This window comes from Podarcis liolepis (assembly GCF_965112155.1).
Source record: "Podarcis liolepis genome assembly, chromosome: 2".
Lineage (NCBI taxonomy): Eukaryota > Metazoa > Chordata > Lepidosauria > Squamata > Lacertidae > Podarcis > Podarcis liolepis.
Window position 1 is genome coordinate 66483742 of NC_139555.1, and position 22780 is coordinate 66506521.

At 42.4% G+C, this 22780-nt stretch overlaps 1 protein-coding gene across 1 annotated transcript; it reads left to right on the forward strand.

Annotated features, from left to right (window-relative positions):
- The first annotated feature begins 3 nt into the window (after nucleotides 1–3).
- Nucleotides 4–18374, forward strand: LSM11 (LSM11, U7 small nuclear RNA associated). Its single transcript, XM_083487014.1, is given in 6 exon segments — nucleotides 4–1512; nucleotides 1514–1566; nucleotides 1569–1700; nucleotides 9046–9185; nucleotides 10469–10552; nucleotides 12495–18374. Coding segments are annotated over 6 exon segments (1050 nt in total). The 5' UTR covers nucleotides 4–1255; the 3' UTR covers nucleotides 12879–18374.
- Nucleotides 18375–22780: the final 4406 nt, after the last annotated feature.

Below are 22780 nucleotides of genomic sequence, written 5' to 3' on the forward strand. Positions count from 1 at the left end.
CTGGTTCCTCCCACCATTCATCTTGTGTCCAACCAACCAATCATCATTTTATTTGTATGCTGCCTTTCCACAGTTAAAACAATGCTCAAGGCAGCTTACAATATGAAAAGATTTACATAATTACAAACATAGCAAAGTTGTCATAAAAATAAATGGAATACTGGCTGAGGTTTCAGTGTGGTATTGGGGCTCATGACCTGCTGTTCACACAGGATCCTTGACCAGTGCAAGTATTTTATTTCCTTTTCTTAGTTTTATATGCCACCTTTCTTACATCACTGAACTCAGGGTGGTGTATGTTTGATTCCCTGAGGATCTGTTTAGCTTCAACAAGGTGATCCCCACCCCGTACCTCCAGTTGATACCCTTCAATATATGAATCGACCCTTTTATTTAAAAAATGAAATGAAATAATGATTTAAAAATAGAAAACGTAGGTGTTAAATACCTGCTATTCTTAACATACCATATACACTTTTAAATGCCAGGCGTGGGTGTGCCAGATGGCTCCCTGAATTTTGTCAATCTCTTGACTATGAATTATATAGAAGAGGTCCCATTGTTTTCCACCTCTGCAAAGAGAATGGTTGCTATAAGCGACAAAAGAGTATGCTGTAGCAGCTCGTATTTAAGATTATTTCATATGAACTTGGTTAGGTTCCACCTTGAAATCCTGCTACTCTTGAGCAGCAACGCCGCGTTCGAAGTGCGATTTTCCGCTTCTGGGCACTTCACTTGGGCTTACTGCGGATTCTAAGAAATGTTAGCGCAATTTTTTTTTCGCACAACGTAAGACTTGCCATATATTATTGCATAGGCGTTAAACGCCACTTCTGAGGAAGATCTGCAGAGAGAACCGTGCAAATCCGGCCAGCCAATGCAGCTTTTCTACGGGAATCATGGACACTGCAGGAAGTATTAAACGCGCGATGGGGTGTCGGGCGTTACTTCGGATTAACTAACGCCGAGTAAGGAGGGAGAAGCGAGGGAATAATGTTGCCTGCGTCGGCCAGCACGGTGGGGGACAAGCGGCAACCAGCTGCAGCTACGACTTCCTAGGGCAGCCGATGGATGAAAAGCCCAAAGGCGGTCGCTAGCCAAAAGCGCAGGTGCTGGGAATCTCGCTCCTGGCTGTCTTCCGAGAGCGCCAAGCGGCGCTAAGAAAGGCGGGAAGACGCCTGTGGTGCTGGGGCGGCCCTTAGCGGCGAGAGCGAGGAGCTGCGGGCGGATCCCTTCCCCGCAGGGCCAGGGAGTCATGGAGGAGGCGGAGGAGGCCGGCGCCGGGCCCAGGCGCCGGCGCCGCCGCCGCTCGGGCGGCCGCAGCACCTCGGAGCGCTCGCCCAGCCCCGGGCGCCTGGACGTGAGTTCGCCGCGCTTCGACCCTCTGCTGGCGCTCTACTCGGAGCGCACGCCGCTGCCTTACCCGGCCGCGCCGCACTTCAACAACCTGGCCGAGTACGAGAGCTTCCAGCGCGGCCTGCTCCGCGCTCCGGGACGTCAGCGAGGGGCCGCCGGCCGCGGTAGCCGCCCTGCGGGGACCCGCACCCGGAGCCGAGGCGCCCGGGCCCCCGCCGACCCCGAGCGCATCCAGCGTCTCCGCAGCCTCATGGTGGCCAAGGAGCCCGAGCGAGAAGAGGCCGAGCGGGCCAGGCAGCAGCGGGGCAGGAGGGCGCCTCGCAACGTGCTCACCAGGATGCCCGGTAAGGGGAGCTGGGCTGGCTTGTTTCTGAAGAGGAGTATATGCTGTGAACTTCTATAAGTCGCTGGTCGACAAGGGAGGGAAATGCACTCTGCGTATGCTCAGAGGCAGCCCTTTCTTGTGACTGGAAAAGGCATTCCGGGGATGGAGCCTCGACGTTGAAAATGGGTCACTGGCTGGTAACATTTTACAGTTTTATGGATGTGACAAGTACACACTCCTGTGGCCCACCACGTCCCCCATGTGTTGGCTTGGCTTAGACCCACATGTGTACGTGTTGCATGGTCTTGGCACACGACACTGTGTACATACAGGCAAAACCGCAGAAATAAAAATCTGCATAGCACGCTGATTTCTTTATGTGTTAGTTGGCACTAGCCTGTGCTGCTATTGCAGTGTTTAAAAAGACACCATTTGGTGTTGTGAAACATACGTTTTAAAACACATGTGCATTCCGGAGTTCTGGCTGGGTATTTGTTGTTGTTGCGATTATTTTCTTATTAAATTCATTGGTTGCTTTTTTAGGCAGAGTACGTAACTCAAAATGACTGGCAATATATGAAAGACCACCTGCATTGAAACTGGCCAAAAAAGGGGGGGGGGGAATCTAAAAGATATTGCTATTTTCAAAAGGCACGATTAAAACTCCATCTGTATGAGACCATAGATAATTAAGAGCCGAAAGCATGGCCAAAAAAATAAATAAAAAATTGTGGCTTCATTGTGGGAAGAATGTGTTTTCTTGATTTGGGTGTGTGTAGGCTGTAGAGAGGGGGTGAAGTGTTTGGAGTGATAAAAATAGGATATATTTTGAGGCAAGAGATCATGGGTGTGGGCAAGAGGGAGAACTGAATAAAGAGGGAGTTCTGGAGAAGCTCTTCAATGTGGGGGAAGGTAGGTGCTTTGATAAGAGATTAAGGTGTAAAAACATGTTAAGATTATTGGTGTTAGGAAATATGACCTCTTGGTCTGATGTGGAATTTACTTGCTCATATACTACATTTATATCCTGCCTTTCCTCCGAGGATCACAAGATGGTGCATGTGGCTGTACTCCCTATTTTATTCTTGAAACAACCCTGAGAGATAGTGACTAACTGGGCCAAGGCCATGCAGGGAGCCTCATAGCTGAAGGGGAATATGAACCCGGATCCCCTCAAACAGTGTAACCACCACACCATGCTGGCTTAAATGTAATTGACATTAGGCTGATTGAAAATGGGTCATAAATGTTGTTCATAACTGGACGTGTGGACATTTAGTTCAGTATATTCCTTCAGGTTGAGTAACAACATGCAAGGAACATTTTGAAATACGTGTCTGCATAACCGTATTGTTGAGTAACAAGGGTGAGAGAACTTTCCATGGCCTTGGGGAACACTCTGGCCAGAACAGTTGCTAAGGGTATTGGGATGCATGAAATGTTGAGGTGTATTGCCTTAGGGATGTTGTCCATGGTGGATATTAGGCCTGGTACTGGTCAGAGCAGGGATGGAAAGCTCAGGTTCAGGGGCCTATACGGCCCTCTAGACCTTTCTGCCAGGCCCTCTGGGCTCTCCTCAGATACACCCCTCAATAGCTCTGCTTCACATCCTCCTTGGATGTTTTTCATTGGTTTGGCTGTGTCGTTGAACTTCTATAATGCCTCCTGCTTGCCTGGGTGTAAGAGAGAGAAGGGTGTGTTGTATAGCACAAAGGTAATACTCAGATTCATTGCTCCACCCACTTTTGCTTCTGGCCCCACCTACTGCTGGCAGGTGGGCCCCAGGAGGTTGCCTACTGGACAGGTTGATTTAGACATCAAAGGTCAGGTACTCTGTTCAGTTGCACAGCAAGAGTGACTGCATCTTAGGGACCTCAGCTCAGAGACAGCATGAAGTGAAGACACAAGTCTCCTGCCGGGAGATGTAACCAGTCAGGTACTTTCTGCAGCTTGCTGTGCCCCCATATCAAACACATGGTTTTTTTCCACATTCTGTGGCTTGACATGTATAATACAAAGCAGAAGCCCTGCATTTGGTGGCAGACAGGGGGTCTGTTGGTTATCCCTCACTCCTCTTGCTTATTTTCTACTTACAGTATCGATTCAAGGAGAGACTAGCCTTTGAGAAAAGGCTCTTTTGCTTCTGAAAAATGCCACTGTCCTAGATAAAACAGCAATATGTCCCGCTAGTTATAACAACGGTATGTCCTTTACATTGTTATAATCTAGGTTCTTAACTATCCGTCCTAGGGTTATAAATATAGTGCAGCGACTCGTGATAACATGATGATAGGCAAGTGAATCACAGCTTGAAGTGTGATGATGATTGTTCTGAGATTATGCACGAAATCCTTTTGCAAAACTCCCACTTATTTCAGTGGGATCGTGATTTCCATTATGGTTTGGAATACCCGTACTGAGAGCCAAAAGACTGTCAGAAATAAAGTTTACATGCATCTTAATACAGTAATTAGATCTCAAGTCTTAATTGAACAAGTACAGTGTTGTTTGTTATTGATGCGATGAGTTTCCATTTTTCAGGCTAAAGAGTTGAAAAGGTTGGCTAGTAAATTGCACTTAAATTGCAAATAGATGGTGATTCCTAACCAAATGTAAAGTGATAACTATGTTCACTGCTTTGGGAACCTTAGGGCCAAAAAGCAGTTATAGAGACTTTGTGAACAAAAAGAGGAGAGAGGAGTTTTTTTCAAGTTGTTATTTTATCATGTCTCAGGCATACAGCCTATTCCACCTACCCCCCCAAAGACTGTTGTAGTCTAATGTAGTTTGGCCTTAAATTACAAATTTCCATTGTCTTTAAGGTTTTCTTACATGCTGACTTGGTATGTGGCCCAGATGTTGTTGTACCATAAAACCTCTAATCTTCTTTCCTAACTCACTTTGGATTGCTAGCCACTTGCTTTTAGGAACAAATATGTGTTCTGTTTCCATATCCAACAAGTAAATAATAAACTGAGCATATATAACCATGGGCAGCAGCATTGACGACATGCTGTCTACATTGGCGTTATCCTGACAAAATATTGACCTTCTATAGTTGTTTGAGTGGAGCATCTGCCCAAGCTTTTCAATGTACAAGATAGGTTTACCTGTAGTGTTCATGCCAGTTTATGTTACAGCAATCTACTATTGCAGAGCTTATTCTATGCAGACTTAACTCATTGATGCCCATGGATCTAGCCATGCTATTTAAAGGACGTGTTACTTCTTTATTTTGCTTTTGTTTTCTCCAGTATGATTGGCGATAGATACATATAGGTTGTTTGGTAGAGGCAATCCTTCCTAGCCAGAAAATACATGTGCCCCTTTTCTGAAAATCATATTTAATTTTGTTGATTACTGATAAAAAAAACCAGTAATCAGTTGATTACTAATTAAAAAAAGGATTTACCAAGAAAGTACCAAGATTAGTTGTAGCTTCTTAAACTCAGACTATAGAATATCACAGAATTCTTGTGCTCAGCCTCTTTCTGATCCTTCGTTAAGCTGCAAAAAGTCTGATTTGGATTCATTGATTCTGTAGCTGGAAGCATTACAGAGTTAATAAACCTTAATAAAACTCTGAAACTTCACAGGCTCCAAGAGTGATAAAGCTACATAATCTGCATGGGAAGAGATCTTAAATTCCTTTCTTGTTTTTAAGCCTTGAATAACAATTATTTTCTCTGCTTTTGTGAAAGACCAAAGAATGATTGAAGAACCCAAATAATAGTGTGGTCTCTCCCATGCATAAAAATATAGCTGTTTAGCTGTTAAGATAGAGAAGAGATTATGCTGATTCTTCAGCTCCCCAAAAGTCTTTACAGCACATGGATAGAGCTGGAGAACCAGAAAGCGATAGTGCCAGAAAGGGTCTTCCTATGGTGAGTAATTATTCCCTGGCACATAAAGTTTAGAAGCCATTGTTGCTTGGGGCTCAGTCGTCATGCTGTGAGTAGTGGGTCTCTACGCTGCTTAGAGGAGCCATAAGGGATATGGAGTGAAGATCTGCAATCCTGTGACCTAGCTCCATGCTGTAAAGTGATCCTAACCTTAGCGCCTGGATGGGGATTGCTGGAGCAGGGAAACTGATACTGTTTATATCCCAAAAGGACTGTAATATTTGTAAAGATCCTAAATCCCGGAGTAGCCAACGTGGTTCCCGCCAGATGTTTAAGGCTACAGTTCCCATTAGCTCCAGCCTTGGTCAGTCATCAGGAATGGTGGAAATTGTAGCCCTAAGCATATGGAGTGAGCACCATGTTGGCTACCCTGCTTCGAATCTTGCCATCTTTCAGGGTCACTCTCTTGATCAATTTCACTTACTAATGGAAACATTAGTTTTGAGTTGATATTTTGTGAGGACAAGTCCAGTATGCATGCCAGTTTGTAACAGGCTATAATCAGAGCTGTCAGTGTCATCATTTAATTTTTTATAGTCAGGGTTTTTTGCCTTGTTATAAGCATAAATAAGGCATTAGTACTGTCCCACTCTGTTGGATATCTGGCTTTTATGTTTACATGTCTGGCATTCATATTTACATAGTTTGCTTATCCAGAAGATTTGGTGTGCAAGACGAAGAATGCTAGATAAGCTACGTTGTTACTACACTGGCTTATGTGTGAATGGCTTGGATACAGAGATGCAGAAAGTTTGTTCCACTCATGGGAGGGCTGTTCTTGACACAGCAGAAGAGTGTTGCACAATAAAAATTATCCACAATCTAGAGGAGCTATTGTGTTTGTGTGAACTCCTCTTAAGACTTTTATATGGCTTTTTGGTGTTTATATATCACAGCCTGTGTCCTCCCTATGTTTCTTGAGCTGTAATTTAACACCCTGAACCATGTTGGTCCTGCAGTGTGTGCAGACTCCTATTGTTTGCGCAAGAGTTCATAGAATACATTCGTACCTTGGTTCTCAAACAGAATCCGTTCCGGAAGTCCATTTGACTTCTGAAAACATTCGAAAACCAAGCTGTGGCTTTCTGTACTCAGTTGAAAGCCATGGAAGCTCCATTGGATGTTTGGCTTCCAAAAATAATTCACAGACCGGAACAGTCACTTCCAGGTTTGTGGTGTTTGGGAGCCAAAACATTAGAGCACTAAGCTGTTCGAAAACCAAGGTATGACTGTAGTACTAACATGTTTTTTTGCTTTCTATTTAGGATTATTTGAATCTCTCTCTGTGTGTGTTTTACTTAGAAGGCATTTTTCATACCTTACTGCCACTTACACACACACACACACACACACACACACACACACACATTTAAGCTAACTATGAAAGCATCAGAAAAAGCCATAAAAAACACCAGGGGAAGCCATTAAAATAACAGGCATTTAAAAGAGTCGTAAGCAGGATGAACTTGACCTGATGCGTTTGCATATTTGTCTAGCGGGGGTGACCAAAATTTGGGTGTTACCACTGAAAAGACCTTCCCCCTTGTAGCCAGTCACTTACCCTCCAAAGACAGATGTCCATGGAGAAGGGCCTTTGAGGCTGATTTTAAAGAATGCCATTATTTAGATGGCCAGGTCCCAGGCTCCCAGACTGTTTAGGGCTTTAAAGGCAGTGGCGTAGCGTGGGGGGTGCAGGGGGGGCCGGCCGCACCGGGCGCAACATCTGGGGGTTAGGGTTAGGGGGCGCAAATCCACGGGTTAGGGGGCGCAAATTACTTGCCTTGCCCCGGGTGCTGACAACCCACGCTACGCCACTGTTTAAAGGTTAAAAGTAAACATTTTATACTGAATCCAGAAATAGACCAGTAGCCACTGCAGCTCTTTAAACATGTTCTGATACGTTTTTGTTGCCGGTCTTGTAGTCCCATTAAGGCAAGTGACTACTATGTGTGCTTATAGTTGCCCATCAAACTATGGGGTACAGATCATTTTCTTGTATAAATTAAGCCACTGGAACCATGCTGATGATTGGCACTTTGTTACAGAGGCAGTGATTATCTACTAAAAACGTTTATGTTGTATGGTGACAACCTCCAGTAGCCTTTTAATTATCCTTTAGAATTTGGGTATTAAACACATACTTTACATTGGGGAAAAAATCCATTTTGAACTATTAGGGATGTAATTATGGCCTCCTAGACTGCACAAATGATTGACAATGCATCTGCATTGCTTTTAAGCCACAGAAAAATAATAGCTACATGCAGAGCATAATAGTTTTTGATGTTCACAGAATGGTTATGCGCTGCAGAGACAAATCTAACACAGGGTTTTTCCTCCTCTGGAGAATTCATCATCAGAGTGTAGAAGCATCTCTTTGTATTTGGTGGTGATAGGGTTAGGGAACTATGCCAGCTGGATATGATTGATAAGAGGTTGAATAGGCCATTCAGTGCCATTAGGATAGGATCAGAGTGCTTTATTAGCAAAATTTTCCACAGATAAGCATTCCCGAAAACACACAGGACTAAAGAACAAACTGATATGTGCAAGAGTTGTGAAACCTTGGTCATTTTCTGCAAGTCTTACGCTTTGAGCCCATGGAGCTCAGTGTTCAGAGTAAGACAAGACTGACCTTGCAGACACTGGTTCTGATTTAAATAAGCCTGAGTTCCACTTTATATTACTTACTGGGATTTTGTGGGTTGTAAATCTTAATAGCTAGGTGAGGTTGACCAATTTTGCTTATACAGTGGTACCTCAGTTTACGAACTTAATTTGTTTCGGAGGTCCGTTTGTAACCTGAAACCGTTCTTAAGGCGCGCTTTCGCTAATGGGGCCTCCCGCTGCCGGCGCGCAATTTCCGTTCTCATCCTGGGGCAGAGTTCACAACCCAGAGCAACTACTTTTGGGTTAGCAGAGTTTGTAACCCGAAGTGTTTGTAACCTGAGGTACCACTGTATGTTGTTACTATGACATAAGAAAACTGAAGCCTTCAGTAGTGTTATAAAGCGTAGCTAAATTTGTTATTCCTTAACTGCATTCAGACATGTCACTTTAAAGACTAACTTCTTATATCATGGCAAAAGTGAAAAGTAGTATTGGTGCAAAGAGGGCAAATTTGTTTCTTAGATCTTCCCCAAAGCAGGTTGTAGACTAGAGTAAGGATGGGGAACCTATGACCCTTCAGATGTAGTTGGACTCTCAACTTCCATCAGACTCAGCCAGGATGGCTAATGGCTGAGGACAATGGGAGGGCTAAAGCTTTCCTATTCCTGCTGTACAGGAATCTAGTTAAGACATTTCAGCTGAGTGGATACTTGGTATGAGTGTATAAATTTGTGACATTTCCCCTAAGCAGAGTTCACTGTAATGCTTTGAGTTAAAACAGTGAATGGTTTTGTTTTATTCTCCATGGCATTTGTTTCAGTAAAAAGTAATGGCAGTTTACATTTATTCTAGTTCACGAAGGCAGTCCGCTTGGGGAGCTTCACCGATGTGTGCGTGATGGTGTAAAAGTCAACGTCCACGTCCGAACTTTCAAAGGACTTCGTGGAGTCTGCAGTGGGTTCTTGGTTGCATTTGACAAGTTCTGGAATATGGTAAGGATTGTCACCCCCTTTCTATGATTTTACAGCTAATTACCAATTGGCAAAGGGTTACTTCAACCAGATGGCATGTTCAGCATAGGGGTAAGGACGATCCTCTAGTTTTCAGGTAAAAGTGAGTCTTGGCTCTTATCTGGTCAGTTCAAGGCAAGGCTTCATCAGTGGAACAGTCCTGCACCCTGTTGACCAGAGAGTGTTTCTTCAGAGTCTTGTCTTCGGTTAACACAAGCTGAGCTAATTGTATTAGATTGTTCTCACTTACCTTCCTCCTTCTCTCTCTTGTTTTATGCCCCCCATCCCCCCCCTGCAAGATCTTTCCCACCTCCTTTACTTTCTTGTTACATGTTATGGTTGCTAAGTGAAAGACATGCATAAAATGTATGGGTGAAAGCAGAAATCTCCCTAAAATATGCAACAAAAGCCCTAGTAGTCATCTGTTTCAATGGAACCCCAAGTCGTCTGGCATTAAGGTCCCCGTCCCCCCCGTCATTCTCTTGACCTCTCTCCCACATGCACAGCAGTTTGTCATCTTTTTGTTAAGGTTCCTTCCGTGTTATGCTAACTCTGCAAGGGCTTTTTAGTTTAGTTCAAACTGGATGCTGACGAGTCAGAATTAAGACACGAGCTGAATGTGCCACGCGTCTAGAGTGCTAGCTGCAAGTGTAAGCACAAAACTTGATACAGAATCAGAGAAAAAGTTTTATTTGCATCACCAGGCCAGAATCCTAACCAAACTGACTGGACCTTAAGAAGAATAGGGAAGGGCAAGAGGCAAGTGGCTGCGCCCTCTAACACAGCCCCCCCCCCAACCTCTTCATCTTTGGCAGAAGTTCAAAAGGAGGAGCCCCAATGCATAGGGCTTTCGTTCATGTGGAGAAGTCTATGTGCACAGACTCCTCTTGTACTGAACCCGGGAACTTGGAAGCGTGGAGCCCCTGGGGATATTAGGGGTGGGGCAGTCAGTCATGCAAAGTACTTCTGAAAAGGGCTAAGGAGAAGATGAAAAGAAATGTGCAAACATTTTGTAATTGTAATTCTGCAGGTATCCTGTTTAAATTTGTGCTTGCTTCCGTTTTTCTTTTTAAAAAATATAATTGTAAGCAGTGTCTTTATAAAAAACCAACAACCCGGAAAGGATTAAATTATTGGAGTAATGTGTAAGCTGGATAATGCTAATTCCTAATTCTCTGCACCCAGGCCTTAAAAGTTACATTACAAAAATGCCATGTACAGCCACAGCCTGCCTTGATATTTTCTTTCTGCTTCCCTTGCCCTAGGCCCTGACAGACGTAGATGAGACGTATCGAAAACCTGTGCTGGGTAAAGCTTTCTATGTAGAGCCACAGTTGACTCTCACCAGGGTAAGTAGCCATTCTCCTGCTTGTCTGTTGTTCTGGGCCAGCCAGTGTGACAGCAAAGATCCCCTGTGTTGCAGACAGAAAAATCTGGCAACCTGAAAGCAACACGACAGGCTAATAATTTGATTATAACACTTTATATAGCTACTAAATTGTATCTTTATTCAAAGTCACTAATTAGTAGTGAAAGCTGGACCATTGTAACCTATGTACCCTCTCGGACCTCTTATTTGCTGAGGAAGAAAGATAACAGTCGGTTATCCAGGAAGGACAGTCCTGCTACTGCCTCTGGAGCATCAACTTCTTTCAGCGTGTTCACTGCTAAATATATGAATAAGTCGTGGATATAACCAGGCGCATCCGTGCTGTGGTTGGGACTTTATACTTATTTTGGAAGGCATGTTGCCTCAAGCTTGAATCGTTCTCTGTTTGATACATCATTGAAAAAATCCTCTACTTTGGGAAATTATCTGCAGCCACATTAGTTGGTGTTACCTTGTATATATTGTATGCCACTTGACTCTGAATGAAGATACAATTTTGTAGCCATATAAAGTGTTGTAATCAAATTATTGGCCTGTCTTGTTGCTTTTAGGTTGCCAGAGTAGGCAGCGTGAGGCAGCAGATATGGAGGAGAAGAGAATGGTGGCAAGGTGTTGGAAGGGAGAGCTGTGTGTGCCACACCATGGCCTACCCAAGCTAGCCTGCTAATTTCCATTCCACCTGGATTCTGTACATGCGATTGGGGGGGGGGGGGGACACACCATCTTGTTCTTTGCCTCAGACAGCAAAATGTCTTGGGCCAGCCTTGTAGTTGGCTGGTGCAAGTGCACTAAAGTTAAGCCTATAAGCTAAATTTCCCACATACTAAGGGTGTATTTTATTTCAAAACAGACTTAAGGTTAAGCTGTAGCTCTAGGTCATTTCTTAATGTTAGGTAAATGGATAGAGCAGCAAAAGTGGGCCCCGTTCCCACTTTCCAGCCCTTACCTTGTAAAGAACTTATAAAGTTGCTGGCCAAGGGTAGAGATTTCTTTTTCCAAAACCTTTATCTTTTGGCGCACTTGGCAACATTAACCCACTCTTTCATAAAATGTTAACAAGGTGGCTTACAACATATGGAACGCAATAAAAGCAAACTATAAATATCTACAAAACATAATTAAAAACATTTGATACTGGATGTGTTTTGCAAGCTTCAGTTATAGGTGGCAGACAGTGTATTCCCCCCCCCCCTTGCAACTGTTACACATGTTCTTGAAGGCTTAGGACTTGTTGCTTTGCAACCTGCTTCCTTGGGAAACACTGTTAAAGGGAGAGGAAACTTCTGTCTATGGTTATGCCCTTGATAGCCTTTTCACATGGGCAGCTTCCTAAAATGATGAGCATCCATGTGTGAGTTCTCCATTAGCCATTGCTCTTCATGACCAGTGGTCAGCAGATTTATCCAGCAAAATGTATCCACTAGTACCGCTTACTGTTTGACATTTATTCAGCACCAGCAATGAACTAGGCTCTATTCACACAACAGACTGAAATGATGCAGTCCTTGTCCCAGAGGGGTTACAGCTCAAATCAGATTGATCTATTGCTTTAGCCCCAGGATTTACCAGAGCAGTACAAAGTCATGGCAGTGGCATTTGTCACAAAGCCAAATCTGCTATATGTACATGCGTGAGGTGCGTTAGTCATGCACACAGAAAACGTGGAAGCTGGATAACTCCATAACTGCCAAATAAGTAATCTCCTTAGCATTAGAGTGCTTACAGTTTGTATTATCCAGCCAACAGAAAGTACTGTACATGAAAAGCATTGCTGTGTATTTTTCCTCTTGCAAAAAACACCCACTCTCTAGCTTGGCCCTCCATGGTGGGCCATATGCTTTCAGATTACAGAATGAGATGACAGCTTTCATGACATATTTGTTTCCTCCCACCCCCTGTAGCTGTTTGACAGACTCAAGCTGCAAGAGTCCCTGGTTAAAAAGGACGTTTCAAAGATGGCTGCTGATCTGCCAGCTCTTCCATGTGATCCTAGGACACTTCGGTGGAAGTCCGAGTCAGGTCGGAGGAGGTCAGAAGAACGAGGGGCAAAGAAGCGCTCGAGCAAAGAGAGGACACGGAGCTCTAGCCTGCCTCGAACTTATGGGAAAGAGATTGAGCTGTCTGGCAGAATCTCCCAAACAGAGGGGACAAGTGCAGGTGGCACAAGAGGTCGATCACGGAAAAAGCGGAGGCCCAAAGTGGATTACCAGCAAGTTTTCACACGGCACATAAACCAGATTTTTATTCGGGGGGAGAATGTCTTGCTTGTTCATCTAGCCCATTGATCTGATTGCCATTACTCAGCCAGCAGCATGAACAGTGGTGGCAGCTGCATGCTACTTTGTGAATTGTTTTGTAACTTCTTCTCTTCCTCTGACTAAAAGGGAAGAAGGCAGCATCTTGAGCCAGCTACCAGCTTGTTTGGACTAAAATTTGGCCAAGGAAACTGCTGCCTCCACAAAGAGACAGATCTCCTAAGTCCTTGAACTGTGCAACTTCCAGAATTTGTGGGGCAAGTATTGCTGTATATTAAAAACCCATGTGGTCTAAAAGTAGCTCTGTTTTTCTACGTGGCTGCAAAAGAAGCAGAGTATGCCATTGACCTTGGTACTTCATTGTGGAATGCTAGTAATTTGAAATCATGGAAAAGCACGTTTATAAATAATGGCAATGGAATTCAGAGCGTGTGAAAAGGAGGAATGGCTTTAGGTATGGACTTGTTTGGATCTCATCTCTCCCTCCTCCTAATAGCATGCATGGGTGGGGAGGTATTCCAGAGTTGAATCACAGTGCCCTCTGGTGTCCAAGATTGTGTCTTGAACAAAAAGGGAATGGAAACTGAATCAAGTGGTTATTTGCTGATGGGATGCCTTTTCTCTCTAACTCATTTGTGATCAAAGGCAGTATTTGGCCTTTTCTTCAGTATTTACACAGCCTATGCTCTTAAAACCATCTTCCCCTGCTTCCCCCCCACCCACCCCGCGCCACCAGCAAACAGTGAATGTAGCTAACTATGTAACTTCTCTACCTGGAGCTTGTCTAAATGTATGTATTGTAAAATGGGTTGGAACAACCCAGAAATTGCAATCCAGGTTTTTTTTTATTGTTCATTTCATCCATTTGTGTGTTGCAGCGGTAAAGACTTAAGGTGATGTACATAAGTTGCTTAAAATAGAGAAGATGGTGTTTTATGCTTAGGCACATTTATACATTATAGAAGTGGCTGATTTCCCTGATGGTGATTGAAGAGAATAATTTGCTTGTGATACCTGCAAGCGTAGTCCTGATTGCTTCTAGGTTCTGAATGACATGCCTCTAATGCTAGTTTGATTGTTCCTGAGAAGCATGTTTTAAGACTACTGAAAAGTATGCATGGTGATTATTTAGAAAATCAGTATTATTAACTGTTTCCCCCCTTATGATTCAGTAATCATCAGAAGAAGCTGTGCAACATGTTGTAACAATACATATATATAAAGTGTCTGCCAAGAGAGATTTTATGGTGCTGTATAATAGTGCCCTCTGTTTACAGTGAGTGTGTGTATGTAGCACTCCAATAGCTGGACTTTGCTGCCATAGCTTGTGTTGGAATGCAATCACTATTGTATTGGGAGGCATTTTAAAAGTCTCTGTAGAATTATTAAGCTCAAAAATACAGATTTCTAACTCAAAACATATAGGTTACATTTTGTAAGTCAGTTCTGATTTTCTAGAATAGCCTAGCAATCTTCTAATGATTGGCGTTTTCCACCATTGATAGTAACCCTGAGACAATTGCATGTAGTTTGTGATTATAATTTTTTCAGGCTTAAAAAAAAATATCCATGGGTGGAGCTCAGTTTCTTTCCTCTTATTTCTCCAGCCGAGTTGTGGGCTGCAAAATGGGCTGGGTAGGCTCTCCTAAGTTTCAAGGTGGGGAGGGCAGGTGATTGTTCCAACTTTTGTGTTTGGAGGCAACCATTTCCCCCCCACTCAGTGCCTTGAAATTTGCAGAGTCATGGCATCATGTGGGATTCACAGGATCTTTTTGTAAAAAGAAAGAAAGGAAGGAAGGAAGGAAGGAAGGAAGGAAGGAAGGAAATCTGCTGCTGCTAATGATGAGCCCTCTCCCAAATCCTCTGTTGAATTATTCCCCTTCAGAAAATATTTGGTGAAGTGGTCCCAATTTGGAGGAGCTCTGAATGTCATGCTCACCCCCAAAAACTGAGGCTGCAGTTTGAAAAGTAAGGCCAGTGTGGAGAAGAGGGGCTTCTTAACCCTTTTTGTTCATGTTGTTTTTCCTGGGGAGTCCCAAAGCTTTCCTCAGTGGAGAGTAAAGCAATCTTCAGTGGAGAAAACAGCATGAGGAGAAGGGGTTGTGCCCCCCAGCCCGCCTGCTTCAAATTCTGTGAAAAAGAAGCATGGAATGATCCACTGTGTGAAGTTCTACCCTGAGTATTGTGAGGTTCAAGGAATTAGCCATTTTATTGTCAACCTAGTACAGCTCAAGATGACAGTCTGAAAGAAAGGTACAAGAGCTAGGAAAGGAAAGGGGCCAAACTTGGAGTTCACCCACCATTTGCTATGTTTAGCATAACCTCTTGACCTGATGTGTAGCTTCCCCATTGAGTGGGAATGGAATATGCAAAATGTTATATTTTCCCCTGGTTATTCTTTGCCATGCTGCAATTTAAAATGCATGTCACAAACATGTTTTTCACTCTTTCGCCCTCCTTGCTTCAAAAAGAAACCCAGGGACATGAAATACTAGTTTCTGAATTCCCTTAGCAGCCTACCTTTTGCCCTTTCCAGTTTGACTTTTCCCAGTCACCTTTGGCTGCAAAGGCTATCACAAAAATGATCCTAAGAGATTCTTGTGGTTGGATTTAACGAGTTTTGTGTCTGTTCTTGATTCTTCCTCTGTGGCTCTTTTCTCCTCAAAGTACAGTTTCTTGACTCTGTGCTCCAGAGAGTTTTCTTTTAACTTAAAAAGTTCACCTAGACACCTCTCCCTTTATATATATCCCACATTTTCTATTTTGGGGGATGGGTAGGCTTCATATGTCTGTTCTTGAGATGCCTGCCCTTTCACATTCTACTTTGCTAAGTTTAGGCTCCCAAATACAAATTTAAGTGGACCATCAAATTTTGTTTTTTGCTTTTTCCTGAATGATCTTTCTCTTCACCGGTCTTTATCCATATTCTTTGGAATGCCAAATACTTTCATAAGTCTGCCACTGTAAGTTTACTACCTCATGCTTCAGTGTTTAAATTGCTGCTGCTTTTGTCTTCCAGAATCCTTTTCACAACTTTGTCTGTGGTCCCATATCCACTGTCAATTTCACAAGACTCTCTTTTGAATTCTTAAAAATATCTTCGGACTCTTACTGACTTGCACATTTTTCTATTGTTACTTGAAGCCTCTAGATCAAAGGTGCTAAGCTTAATTTCCAAGCTGTTGTTTTGGAGTTGCAATTCACCTTGTATAAGTAGTACTTATGGAAGCATATCTGCCTATCTTACTATCCTTCCCACACCTTGCAAATTAACTCAGGATGGATTTATTTATTGGCAAGAAATTGAGTTTCTCACTAGAATTCCTATCCTGTCTTGCCACTTGGTTTCTAAAGTTGCAAAGTGTAGATGTCAAACGTAAAGTGCCCCCACTTTCCAAAGATAGTAACTTCATAAATTTGAGACAAAGCCACTATATAGACCTGATGAGTAAGGCACGAATGTCTGGAAAGGGGGACGTTTTCATATTCTTCATCAGCTTTCTTCTTCCAGATTTTTCTGTTAGTTTCTTGCCTGATCGATATGAAACACACAACTCTCCAATTCAATCCAACAATTAAAAAGAAGAAAACAGCAAGTTATGGAGAATCAAAACCAAAAAGGTCTGTGTGGCCACATTTTACTTAGCAAGTATGACATTTGAAAACTCTGTACCCAGGTGTTTGTAGCATTTCCATACCAGTGATGTGACAAATGTTCAGCTGTAGAACACTACCACAAATATGCAAAGTGGTTGTTTTTTTAGACTTCCATGTAGAGGTTTCGGTATTTAAACCCTCGGTTACTGTGTGGCAGGTGGTGTTTGTTCCATCACTGCGGCAAGAAAATTACATGTACTGAGCCTTTCCCTTGCTTTTCAACTTTTGTGAAGAGTTGGCAAACCTGCAAATGCAGGTATGTGCGGCTCTGAAGGTTGCAACTATGTTATTGGCAGGCAGAATGGAGGTCTCAAAGCCGAACTTTTTCCTGCTGCAGACTTGCTGCCATTGGGGGAATTTTTGTGTAAAGAGAGAAAATACCCAGAGAGAGAAAATAATTCCTATATTGCTTTGACAATTTTTGTCTCAATATGAGTTCAATAGTGCCTATTTACACTTCCATCAGTAAGAATCTGCTATGTGTCAAAACTCGTTACTCATTCCACGCAGCTCAAAGCACACTCTGGGAGTGGTAGAAACATATTTTAATTCTGTTTTCCCAGTTTGCAACAGAATTCCTGTTGGGGATGAAGATGCAGAGAATTACATTTCTATTCAGCGCTAGGAATACACCAGTGCCTTGTTGAAGCTCTTCCTCAAAATGGATGTCAGAGGCCTACTTTAGTGGAGGAGTAATGTGAATAACTTGTCTCTTGATGTATACAAGCCCTTTTTAGATGTCTCTGAAAAGAGCTATTGCTCTTGGCTGTCAGAGGTGAAAGCCTGTCATGAAAGAGAAAAAGGCTTATCATGTTTCTGGATGCCTGCTTTATTAGCTTCACAACAAGGAATAGGATTAGTACACCTGAGACTCTGTCAGACTTGTATTCGTTTAGAGTGAAAAGTAGTTTGATCAGGTTGTGTACAAACATAGCTAGTCTGTTTCTTCCCTTTTCTCTCAGAAGATTGAAGCTTTCCCTCAGGAGAAGGGGGGGGGGACCCTGAAAGCCGCTCCAGGCTCCTTTCGCAATTATGTTTGATTTTCACTACTTCAGAGCAAAGTGCAGCTGTATCCTAGTATCATCTCCTTGGTAAGATCAGTTTTAGGCTGAGAAACAAACAACCAGAAATACTTGTCCAACCTCTCTTGGCATTGTTAGGAATTTCTTCAGCTGACTGCTGTACTGATACATTCCCGGCTTCAGCGTTTAAAGCTTAGATAAGTGAACCTGAACTACATTACAAATTGGTTTAAGTGGCCTGGTCTCCCCACTGAACCTTGGGAACTGTAGTTTGGTGACTTCATAGTTCAAAGTGAACTTCAGTTCACAAGGTTCCTTGCTTAAAAACCATAGCAGGCTCAAAACTGATTTAAATTTGTAGTGCAGGTATACTTTTAGCCTCAATCACTGGGTTTGATTCTTCTATGCCTTTGCTTTCTGTGTCTATTTTCCCTCTGAGACTGTTCCCATTTGTAAATAAAGGGGTAACGTTTGCATTTTTTGTATAATGTAAAATGTAAAAAATAATACAGTAAAAATACCTATTACACACCCTTTTTGTCAGGCATTAGCTCTCTAGCTTTGCAACTCAACAGATCAGAACGGATAGATATATGGCATATCATACACACAAAAATACTCTGAACTAAACCCTGGTTTAGTTGCAAGTACCCACCAGAGTACTTCGGACTGGAAGGAACATGCAAGCTGTTTAATCTGTCTTCCTGTTTTATTTCTGAGAAGAAATTGCTGCTACAAACCTAAAAATGAATGTACAGTTTATTTATTTATTTTTGCTTGATGGATTTAGATTTCTGTATACAAAAGAGTTCAACCTCTAAGGCAATAAATATATTGATGTAACATAGACTGCTTCAGAGTTATTTCTTTCAGGCTAACTATTAGGACAATTTATATATGGCACAATTTATATACTGACAATTTTGCTGCCAGGAATATTTACACACTTGGTTTATTACGTTGTAGGTTATTGCAGAAAAACAATCCAAAATAAGCTGCTGAGAAGCTGATAAAAACAGCAGTTGCCTTAAAACCATCCACCATCACCCCACAGCAGGAGAATACAATCACCTTGAGGCCAAAGTCTGGACATTTTCTTATTTTTATTTTTTGAAGGGGAGGAGGAATCTTAGCAAAAATAGACTCCACTGCTAAGGTTAAGCTATTCCTTTATGGTTGTGAGTTGTTTATTGATTGCAGAATTGGAAAGGGGGTGCTTCTGCATTTCAGAGGTGCGTATTTGTGAGATCCCCTTCTGATCTGAGGTGAAAATGTTCATTGGGGGGGGGGTATATAAATGGATTTAATCATAGTTAATGTAGAAGTTTAACTGAACTGTCATGATGAGTTTATGCCGGGAGAGGCCATGTATCTGCAGGGAGGCTGAGAAGCAGTTATTGCAATGTGTCCAACTGGGGGATATGGCCCACGTACCATCAGAATCTGTTCAATTTTAGTTGGTTGGCTGTAGGCCAGTAAGGCTGCAGAATTCCACCCAAATTGAAATTATTAGCTGGGGGTAGGTGGGGGCCTTCTGAGAGAATAAAAGGCTGGGATCTGGTCAAGAAGGGAGGGGGGAAAGTGTGTGTGGTTATTGTTCATCCGCTGGAAGTTGACTCACACAGTGGACACCTGGGGACTTAAGGAGAGGCTCGGAGTGACTTGTGAAACCTGAGAGGATCCGAGAGCTGAAATCACTGGCTAGAGCTGTGGGAGAAGAATGGCGGGGAAGAGAGGCAGCATTCAGGAGAGTTCTGCCCCCAAGAATCAGCAGCATTATGGAGAAACTGAGGTAACAACAGTTTCTGGGCAGGGGGGGGGCGGGGAAGGCTGCAGAAGTCCTGAAAAAAACTTGAGAGACTCAACAGGGAAGTGTTCATGGACTTGAATGAAGACTGCAAGTGTGCTCTGTTGATGAGGAAGAGGGGCATCGGGAAAATTAGCTTTGGGTTTGAATACAGGTAGGACCAAGCTCACACGATTACTAAAGGAATCCTATGTTGTATTTGCTATTTCATTTAAAGTGACAGTAACCATACAGTGTAAACATTCTTATTTAAAGCAATTCTAAGGAAGTGAAGCTGGTTAAGGAACCAGGCATACCTTCAAATATCACTATTTATATTTTACTAATATAATTGACTTGTTGTTTTTTTACCTCATGGTTGGACCTCTCTGCTGTTTTGTCCTACTCCTAACCATGGCCAGTGGTGCTTAAACTGAGGTAGAAAACAGATGGCATTCAGATACACAGTGGCTGCAGTAATAAAGGGTTAGGAAATGAAGGAATGTGACACAGATAAGGGGAAAAGCTAATGTGTGAGAGGCACCCCTCCATAATAATAAAAGGGGCAGTGAAAGGATGTGCATAGGCTTGTGAGGAACTAGAATATCTTTGCATCCTTCTGCTGAAGTTACGCCACTGTGATAGGAGATGGTGGAAAGTAGCGCCAGACCCAGTCATGTGCCAAGCATGCAGTAGGAGGAGGTGGCTTGCCTTTTCCGCTTGAGACTTTAGTGCTTGTGTATAGAAAACCTATAAATAAAGTAACCCAAGTTAGATTCGGAATAGTTCCTGTGATAGCAAAATGTGAGGACAAAGGACAAGTCAAGTCAAAAAGACCAAGCAGGCAGAAAAGCCCTTGCTTTTTCCCCTTGTTGCTTCCAGATGGAAATGAAGCCTTGTTTTTAAAAGCCGTTATCTCTTTTCCTACGCTTACATCCCTTTATCTTCGGTGTTTTTCACAAAAGCACTTTAATGTTCTTTGCTGAACCCTCTGAAATATTCTTCCTGTTGCCCGTTAGCAAGCAGCACAATCTATTAACAATGTGTTGTTGTTGTTGTTTTACCATTTTACTTCATCAGTAAACTTATGCTGATTTGGGGAATTTTTTTAAAAAACTCTGCATACTCTTGTATAGAAAAGTGTCTGAGAAATATGTATACAAATATTATGGGATGTATTCAATGTAGCACTAAGGAGAACATTCCCTCAGCACAAAGATTTCTCTTTACCTAATGACATGTTACGGCAAAAGGGTTCTAGCCCTACCTAGTTTTCTATGTACAGGAATGAATTGGGGTTTTTTGTTTTATGTATAAGGGAGGTGCAAGTGGTATAGCCACACAAATAGTATAGCCCTTTCGCAACTTTACCATTTCAGTGGGAATGAGGTGTTTGTAACTCAGCGGATGGGACTGTGCCTGACTGCGTTTCCTAGAAGAAGCAGGTTGCTCAGTTCTGTCTCATTATATTACTTGAAACAAATGTGTTTGATTATTCTGTTAAGCAAAGGGTGGGGAGCACCAAACCTCAGGAAAAGCAAAAGAAGAAAAAGAGCCTCAGAATGATGCTAAAAGTCCATCTTTATCAAATACAGTTCTTGTAAAATACCTGGAAGCCCAGACTATTTTGATCGAAAATAACTATCTTCATAGATACTTACTGAAAACAAGCTTCTCCTATCCAAAATAAGGATTTTCTATTGTTGACTTGATAAATGCCTCTTCTTTTGCTTCCCTTGATAGCGCCAACCAGATTTGTCACATCAGACTCAATAGAATGTGTCCTATGCTGAAGACAAGCTAGTCATCATGCTAGCCTGTTCTCAGTCTTTGTTAGTAGGATAAAGCCATGCTGTTGGATAAAAGGTATCACAATATTAAATGCTGCCATTGTCAGCTCTTATTTGGTATACATCAGAACCAAAAATCCATCTCTTCAAACATTCTTCAAGGAAAAGAAAAGGCCTTAAACTTTTTTTGCTAGTCCCTCCAAAATTATTCCTGCTGTACTCATTACTACTGTCCGCTAGATGGCAATAGTTTAAAGAGAATTTGTGTTCTGCTCAGCTGGCAAAAATGACATCAGCCTCTTTCACTACAGTCTATACAGAAGGCTGGCAAAGTAGAGGGAAGAGCAGTAGGTGCATATGTTTGTTTCAGCCAAGAGCCCAATTTAAAGTAGAAAGAGAATCTTGGAGGAGTTTTGGATGAAAGAGCTGCTTTTCCTGCTTGATTTGACACAGGTAATTTTAAAATAAAGTAACATAGTTTAATTAGCTTTGAACACACACACACCAATGTGTGTCCTTTAGTTTTATATCTTAAGAAGCAAATGTTTCCATCAGAGGCTCTTTGAACAGAGCCCAGGCAAGTGCATATCAGCTCTAAGTCATTATGCAAATTGCTAACTAGAATAGCCTTTTGCAAACATTTCAGCCAAAACCTTGGATTTTTCAAGTTAAGGGGGCACTTTGGATACCCTATTCCATTCCCACTCATTGCATCAGACTGATTTATTTTTATGATTATTATTATTTAGATTTATATACCTTGAGGGGCACACGAGCTGTTCCTTGAAATGTTTCACCAGAATCATGCAGAGCCAGCCTTCGTCTTGCTTCTGTGGCGCAATATATTTTATGGCATATATGTATGGCGCACATCTGCCACAAATAGGAATGTCACTCTGGTGCACCTTGCAGTACTGCCTACAGAGCTATCTGTGCCTTGGAATGGTTTGTTGAGGGCAAAATCAGATGCAATGTGAGAGACATGTGATCAGGTAACCTGACATGTTTTAATTTGCTTAGAAGTCGCATTGCAGGAACAGAGGCAGCTGGTTTGGATAGGGCCCATGACACTTTGGGGAAAGGGGGTAACACTTTTCTTCCACACACAAAAATATCCCCCTTCCTCAAGCTGCAGAGGGTTAGAAGCTGAGAACAATATAGGATATTTGGATAGGACCTGTAAGTGTGATTGCAACACAGAATTGTGTGTATTCCTTTCCCTAATTTTCCTGGGGTTTTCTATCCTCCACTGAAGCCCAAATGCAACGTGACATGTTAGATGCATATTTCTCTTGCAACATATTTTTATTCAATGTGGCTGCAAAATTGGGGGTATGTTCTCCTGATACCACCACAAATTCCAATCCAATGAGGACCAGTTAGACATCACAGAAACTTCCCCTTGTCAGTAAAATGAAGCGTGCACACATAGTTGCCTTGAAACCATTTGGTGCTACTGCAAGCCCATCTCTTGGAAATGAATTTTCCTTGTTTTGAAAAAGACAGAGGCTGTGAATACTGTCCATGCAATCCAATAGTGTTATGGAAGTGGCAGTGAGTTCAATGGGACTTACTCCAAGGTAAGTGAATATAGGATTGCTGCCTGAGTTATATGGAAACTGACAGCTTTGAATACTAATTTTGCCTGATATTATGAGCTCTTAGCCAATTCATGTG